Source organism: Physella acuta, unplaced genomic scaffold (assembly GCF_028476545.2).
Source record: "Physella acuta isolate Inbredline_101_S28 unplaced genomic scaffold, ASM2847654v3 ptg000048l, whole genome shotgun sequence".
Taxonomy (NCBI): Eukaryota; Metazoa; Mollusca; class Gastropoda; family Physidae; genus Physella; species Physella acuta.
The window spans coordinates 28,621-37,074 of record NW_026731568.1 but is presented as its reverse complement, the minus strand read 5'-3'; the positions used below and the strand labels follow the sequence as shown (position 1 = coordinate 37,074).

The 8,454-nt window shown below is 38.0% G+C and overlaps 1 protein-coding gene and 1 long non-coding RNA gene across 2 annotated transcripts; one reads left to right on the top strand and one right to left on the bottom strand.

Moving 5' to 3' along the window:
• The first annotated feature begins 1,769 nt into the window (after positions 1-1,769).
• On the top strand, positions 1,770-4,794 carry LOC131944842 (uncharacterized). Its single transcript, XR_009387081.1, has 4 exons — positions 1,770-1,902; positions 2,528-2,564; positions 3,139-3,213; positions 4,699-4,794. It is a non-coding gene; the product is annotated as an uncharacterized LOC131944842 (long non-coding RNA).
• A 2,362-nt stretch (positions 4,795-7,156) lies between these two features.
• Positions 7,157-8,149, bottom strand: LOC131944767 (formyl peptide receptor-related sequence 7-like). The gene has a single exon (XM_059305581.1). It carries the CDS (start codon positions 8,147-8,149, stop codon positions 7,157-7,159), a length of 993 nt encoding a protein of 330 aa, XP_059161564.1.
• Positions 8,150-8,454: the final 305 nt, after the last annotated feature.

Here is an 8,454-nt window from a genome sequence, read left to right as displayed (position 1 = left end):
ATGTTGTGTTGTCCTGTCTTGTCCAAATATAACACTTGGCACCATCTTGGCTCAATTTAAAAAAAAAAATATTCATGATTCTTATTCTTATCTACCTTGATAATCAATATTAAGGGGGTAGGCTCCAGAAAAAAAACAACTTCTTAATTAAATAGTTGTATTGATTTATTTGTGTATATCTAAATTAGGGTGCTTAAAGGAAAATATGTGCAAGCATCAGGGACTCTTTTTGTAAATATGTTTGCCATGGCAACGGCGGCCATCTTGAAAAAAACCAACGTTTTGTGGAGTTCTAAAATTTCATAAACTAACATATATATTTCAGCCATATAATTATTGGTCCTTCTTTTACTAACATTAATAGAGTCAGCTGGCTAGTTTTTGCAACAGAAAACACTAGAATTTTTTTTTTAATTTTTAAAAAAATTTGGTATGGCGAAATTCTATTGAAATGAATGCTAAATTTAATGGTATCTCACCATAACCAGAGGTGCAACACATCAGCCGGGAGCCCGTGGACATTAAAAGACGGGGGGAGGGGGGCTTACACTAGTGGCGTATGCAAACTTTTAGGGTAGGGTGAGTCACAAGTCAGGATATTGGCCTATATATATATATATATATATATATATATATATATATATATATATATATATATATATATATATATATATATATATATATATATATATATGGATACTACGGCCCTGATTTACATGAGTTATAAAGACAAAATAATTATTTACAAGGGACGGAACTGTTGAATAACTGCACGACCCTAACAACTTATACAGTAGTTAAGCTTTAGGTGCCTAAAACCTACATCTTTGAATGGGAAAATCTCGCACATCTGTCTGAAAAGAATTTCCTAATCTGATTCTAATGCATTAGTTTTTAAATTACTTGTTAAGGTTGCTAACTAAGTAAGAAATAAGCTGTTGAGAAGAGCAGAGGCGTAGCGAGGGCGGAGGGGGGGAAGGGGGTGCGGATCGCACCGGGTAACACCATTGGGGCGGGGGGGGGGGGGTGACACCAAGGCAAAAATTTGCAAAATATACCGAAGAAAAATGCTATATTGCCAGTTCCGTTAATGATTAATTAAAGTTAAATACTACACATCGACAATTATTACAAAGGGGTGGGGGTGACATCATGACGTAAACGTGCTAACTACAGAGAAAACAATGCTACATCCAATTACATTATTAACTAAATAAAAATAAACATCGTTACTATTAAGTCTGCAGTGACTAACGCATATGCACATGCATGTACGCGTATGCGGCATATATCTAAATTATTGGCAAATGTAGGCCGACACACACATATTTATCTATTTTCATATATATATATATATATATATATATATATATATATATATATATATATATATATATATATATATATATATATATATATATATATATATATATATATATACTTGAGAAGGGGTGACACCACGAAGTGCCGCACTGGGTGACACCCGACCTAGCGACGCCACAGGAGAAACGTCATGAATGTAACTGTTTGAATGTTGTCCATCTTTTGACATATGGCTAAAATAATAACCGCTGTGCTTCGTTACAAAAACACTGCAGTGTGCAATCTATTTGCACGAAAATAAAACTATTTTGGAATTTAAAATTTCATTGTTTATTTTTTGGTCGGATATTGGACCCCCTAAACTGCCCGGGTATACCTGCATTAGGGTCTGTCCGCCTCTGCGGGTAATAGATGTTGATTTAAACTAGGCCTAGGCCTACATCAACCTATAACATTGCATGCAGTTGTCGATCTGACTTGGAAAAAAGATTCGGATAGAAAACACCACAATGAAGACTTGGAGTTTGTTGTGTTTGCTTTTTGCTATTCATCTTTTTCTATCGCCTTCGGCAGCTCAAGGTACGGGTAAAATTTTAATTTAATCAAGGTTAGCAGGTCCACCTTAAATGTCGTTATGCTCTGTTGGTCTGTTACCAACCCTACTTACATACACATACATACACGTCGACACACTAGTATCACCCACCTTCTACTTAACCTCACCCATTAACACCCATCTCTCTAAGATTCACAACCATAAAATCACAATTAGTTCTAATTAATTAATGTTAACACACCATCCTCCCCTCGTCTTCGAAATATACACACACATGGACATAATAGTGCCCCCGTCATTCCAAAGTGAGGGACGCCTTTTTTAACGGTTGTCTACTCGGATTTTAGTAGTGGGCTCAGCTTTACTTCCTCTAACGTGAGTCAGGTACCCTTCTGAGCTGGGTGGACTCAGGGACGTAGTACAGACTTGATCCAGGGATTCGAACTCGTGGCTTTCGGTTAGCAGTCGTATGTTGTACTATCCGACTACGCCGTCCCGCTAAGTGTAATTATAATACCTAAATGGCAATTTTAGAGGAAAAAATCGTGCTTACTTTAAAAGAACAAAAATAGCGTAATTGTAAACTTACATAAATATTGTGTTTACGTGTTATTATTATATTTTAAAATACATTTTATTTTGTTTTAGAGGTCAAAGCAGTCAAAGCTACAAAGAGGGCACCTTGGTGAGCTTTTTTTTAGTTTGTTACATCAAAACTTTCAGGTTTTTTATGTATGACAAGGATAAAACTTTATGGAAACTAAGTGGAATGAAAATATTAAGCACAAGGTTTAAATGATTAATGAGATTTAAACCAGCTCGTCGTCCGAGATGTGTATACAATTTCCTGCATGTTTGAAATGTTTAGCTGTCGTAGGATATGATAAATGCTGAAATGTTAAAGGTTTTGGGATTAGAGTCTTACGGTAATAAGTGGCGTCGCTAGGTCGGGTGTTACCCGGTGCAGCACTTTGTGGTGTCACCCCCACCCCCAAAGAACAAAGTATATATATGTATATGTATATATATATATATTATATATATATATTTATGAATTTATTATATATATATATATATATATATATATATATATATATATATATATATATATATATATATATATATACATAGTCATATATATATATATATATATATATATATATATATATATATATATATATATATATATATATATATATATATATATATATATATATATATATATATATATATATATATATTATAAATATAAATTTCAGGGATGGAAGATGTGTCCCCAAAGGTGTCCTCTGCAACCCTTTTAACAGCGGCCGATGTTGTGGCGATAATGCTTGGTAAAAGAACCAACAACACCAACACTACCATCAACAAAACCATCAAAACAACTAACACCACCATCATTACCAATACCACCACTGCCATCATTACCAGCACCACCAACACCACCACCATCATTACCACCAACACCACCACCAACATCATCAACACCACCTCAACACCACCAGCACCAACACCCACACCATGAACACCAACATCATTACCATCACCACCACCAACAACAGCAACACCAACACTATCATCACCACCACCATTATCATCATTACCAACATCACCACTATCACTACCACAACCACCATCATTACCAACATCACCACCACCATCATCATTACCAACACCAACACCACCACCACCAACACATTTACTCACTACTTTACCACCACCATTATCATCATTACCAACATCACCACTATCACTACCCCAACCACCATCATTACCAACATCACCACCACCACCATCATTACCAACACCAACACCACCACCACCAACACATTTACTCACTACTTAACGCACCAAATCCATTTCACAAACAAAACTATAGAGTTATTTAAGAACGTTTGGGGTAGCACCAATGGTAAATGATCCCTGTGATACCACACTCAATATTTCGCGAGAGTATTGGAGTATTGGGGACTACCCATCAAGCCTAAAGCAGGTGATACGAGGCACTAAAGAACGGAGCTAAATGGAGAGCGCCGTTTTGATTGGCTGGTAGAATGTGAGAAATGCTCGATACAAAACCCAGTTCCAGTCTGCTTAGCTAGGCTAATTAGCAAAAGTTGATCAATTCATGAGGCTAATTAGCAAAAGTTGATCAATTCATGAGGCTAATTAGCAAAAGTTGATCAATTCATGAGGCTAATTAGCAAACGTTGATTAATTCATGAGGCTAATTAGCAAAAGTTGATCAATTCATGAGGCTAATTAGCAAAAGTTGATCAATTCATGAGGCTAATTAGCAAAAGTTGATCAATTCATGAGGCTAATTAGCAAATGTTGATCAATTCATGAGGCTAATTAGCAAAAGTTGATCAATTCATGAGGCTAATTAGCAAAAGTTGATCAATTCATGAGGCTAATTAGCAAAAGTTGATTAATTCATGAGGCAAGTTAGCAAAAGTTGATCAATTCATGAGGCTAATTAGCAAAAGTTGATTAATTCATGAGGCAAGTTAGCAAAAGTTGATCAATTCATGAGGTAATTATCAAAAGCTAGAGCAATTTATGAGGTAATTATCAAAAGCTAGAGCAATTGAGATAATTATCAAAAGCTAGAGCAATTTATGAGGTAATTATCAAAAGCAAGAGCAATTAAGGAGGCTAATTATCAACAGCTAGAGTAAGTCATGAGTGTAAACAACACTAAAAGCCAGAATGAAGCTGGCTGAAGATGTTTATTTAGGGGAGGAATTTTTTGCTTTTTTGTGGTGATGGATTTAATTCTGAGAATATATTTTATAATTTTAATTTTTGAATTTCAGTTACTTTCTTCTTATCCATTTCTTTTGCGTCTAAACGATGAAAAGAAAACACAGAAAGGGCAAAACCTTATTAAATAAAAAATTTAGTCCAGTTAATTACCTGTTGGCGTTAATTTTTAAGTTTATATTTGTGTGATTGATGTCACGTTTGTGTTGATGATATAGTGTTGATGTGGTGTTTGTGTTGTTGATGTGGTATTTGTGTTGATGATGTGGTATATGTGTTGTCGATGTGGTGTTTGTGTTGTAGATGTGGTGTTCGTGTTGTGGATGTGGTGTTTGTGTTGTTAATGTGGTGTTTGTGTTGTGGATGTGGTGTTGATGTGGTGTTCGTGTTGTGGATGTGGTGTTTGTGTTGTTGATGTGGTGTTCGTGTTGTGGATGTGGTGTTTGTGTTGTTAATGTGGTGTTTGTGTTGATGTGGTGTTTGTGTTGATGATGTGGTGTTGATGTGGTGTTGATGTGGTGTTTGTGTTGTTGATGTGGTGTTGATGTGGTGTTTTGTTGATGCGGTGTTTATGTGGTTGTGTTGTTGATGTGTTTTTGTGTTGTTGATGTGGTGTTTGTGTTGATGATGTGGTGTTGATGTGGTGTTGATGTGGTGTTTGTGTTGATGATGTGATGTTGATGTGGTGTTGATGTGGTGTTTGTGTTGATGATGTGATGTTTGTGTTGTTGATGTTGTGTTTGTGTTGATGTGGTGTTTGTGTTGTTGATGTGGTATTGTTGTGGTGTTTGTGTTGATGATGTGGTGTTGATGTGGTGTTGATGTGGTGTTTGTGTTGTTGATGTGGTGTTGATGTGGTGTTTTGTTGATGCGGTGTTTATGTGGTTGTGTTGTTGATGTGTTTTTGTGTTGTTGATGTGGTGTTTGTGTTGATGATGTGGTGTTGATGTGGTGTTGATGTGGTGTTTGTGTTGATGATGTGATGTTGATGTGGTGTTGATGTGGTGTTTGTGTTGATGATGTGATGTTTGTGTTGTTGATGTTGTGTTTGTGTTGATGTGGTGTTTGTGTTGTTGATGTGGTATTGTTGTGGTGTTTTTGTTGATGTGGTGTTGATGTGGTGTTGATGTAGTGTTTGTGTTGTTGATGTGGTGTTGATGTGATGTTTTGTTGATGCGGTGTTTATGTGGTTGTGTTGTTGATGTGTTTTTGTGTTGTTGATGTGGTGTTTGTGTTGATGATGTGGTGTTGATGTGGTGTTTGTGCTGACGATGTCGTATTTTTTGTTGATATGCTCTTATTATTGATGCCGTGGTTTCTTTTAAAAATATATGAACTGTTTTAAAAGTAGATTACCTGCTTTAAAATAGATTACCTGTTTTAAAAATCAATGGTCTCTAAATAACGATAGTCACTGAGTGCCCAGCACACTCAAGTATCGATGCTTGTCCACATTTGTGAAAACTTGTTTTTCTAATCAGTATTTTGAGAAGAGTAAAATCTCGCACACAAGTCGTAAAAATCAATAGTGCTGATCATTCCAATCTTCAAACAAATTAATTTTAAATTAGTTTTTGAAAAAACCTGTTGACTAGGTGCGAAGTGAGATCTTGATAGGTAGGTAGGGGGTGGGTTGCCAATGCGACTGAAATGTATCTTTGCGATGGAGAACGAGACAGGCAAGATAAAAATAAAGTTTTGTTACTTGAAATTTTCTTGAGCAAATTTTCTGTTTATAATTGGTGTGAATAGTATGGGGTTTGAGTGAATAGTTTAGTGTTTGTATTAGTAGTGGGGTGTTTGAATTAATGGTGGGGTGCTGGTGCTAATAGCGGGGTGTGTGAATTAATAGTGGGGTGTTGGTGTTCATGGTTTATTGTTTGTGTTAAGGGTTTAGGGTTTGTATTAATAGTAGGATGTTTGTATTGATGGTGTGCTATGTGTGTCAATGGTGAAGTGTTTATGCGCCCGCCCTCTGACAGAAGTGGTGAGGGAGGGCACTTACAGTTTTTTCTAGAAGGTGGATACTGGTCAAACAATATATATTCTATATAAAAGCTTTTTTTTTCTATTTTTTTCGAGGGGAAGAGAGTGGAATTGCGATGAACGCTGTTGTGGGGGGGGGGGGGGGGGGTGGAGGGGGGGGGTAGGTGGAGGGGCAGTGTCTCCACGTAGAAATGCCCGAAAGAAACTGCATACCCTCCGCCCCAGAGCACTAACCTCGAGGCAAAGACGTGTTTCAATCAACAGTTTGTCACCAAGTAAAAACAAAAATGGACCCGCAGCAAACACTATGAAATATAATATATATACAAAATAATGTATTAATTTAAAAGTAGTTTTAAAACAATCAAAAAATTGAAATAGCGATTATAAAATTACACAACCCTTAACCTAACCCTCAAACAAAGCCTTAACCTAGTCCTCAAACAAACCATGAACTCAAACGTCAAACAAACCCTAAACCGAACCCTAAACCGAACCCTAGCTCCGACAACACAGCTGAACCCATCAACCCAACTTCTTTGTCCGTATTCCCCAAGCCAGCAGAAGCTCCATCAATGTCTTCCTGTACCTGCCGCTCATCTTGAGGTACACGAGCGTGTTGACGGTGTTACACACGTTCTCCATGAACAGCACCACACAGTAGCAGCACATAGACACGTCGAAATACTTTCCCCGGAGACTCAAGTTCCGGATCAAGCTGGACGCACACAGTAGCGCCGACTCCGGGATTAAGCAGACGATGAAAGTCAGCGACACGGTCGTCAACATCAACACGACCTTCATCTCCTTCCCCGTCACGCCTGACTTGTTCATCGTCTGCTTCCACTGAGCGGTCCGTCGCAGCTTCACCCCGATGATGCTTGTGCAGGTGATGATGACGACGAAGGTGAAATTCGGAACAAAAAGATCCGTGATGAAATACGACACGGCGAAGACTTCGTTTCGCGTGGGGCGGAAATTGGCAGCCAGGTAGGATTTGTTTGTAGCTGGCGAGTATGTCCAGTCTAGGTAGGTGGTGTAGTACACAGGAAACACTACAGGTAACGTGGCGATGTAGATGACGGTTATAACCGTCACGGTGACGCGTTTTGTGATTAATAATTTCAGCTTCAGCGGTACCACAACACAGACACATCTCTCGAACGACGCGAAGGCTGTGATGAATCCACTCACACGGATGAAGTAGTTGTGTGGATACATGGATACCATGACCAGAACATCCACAGGGTCAAAGGGCACATCGGCGTATAAAAACCACGGGTTTAACATGATGTTGTTGATCTGTATGGTGATCAACGCGCCCAGGTCGCTTACAGCTAAAGCCGTTAGCGTGATATTGACCGTGTCCTTGAACCCTTGTCTGGTGAAGACCAGGATGTTGAGCACGTTGCAGACGATGCCCACTAGCCCGATGACCTCACCGGTGATCAGGTTGAAGGCCAGAAAAAAATGAAACAGCCCCTCGCTGACCAAACCGGATAGAGTTAGTCGTAACATGCTGACATTGTATGGGCACTGGGTGTTTGTGGTGGTGTTTCACAGTCGTATTTTTATACTGCGGCTTACTGCAGTGGGATTTTTCAGCTGTGGGAATTTATTCCATATCTAACAGTGACCAAATCTAGTTAGTCGTTACACAAAAATGTCGTATTTAACGTTAACTTTTTACCAGATTTTGAATATGAAATAATTATTTTAAAATTCTAGGTAGGCTTGTTATTTAAAAAGGCAATTATAAACACACGGGGGCATTAATTAATTTTAATCAGTTCGGCTCTGAATGGTGTGTTATGAGACCTAAA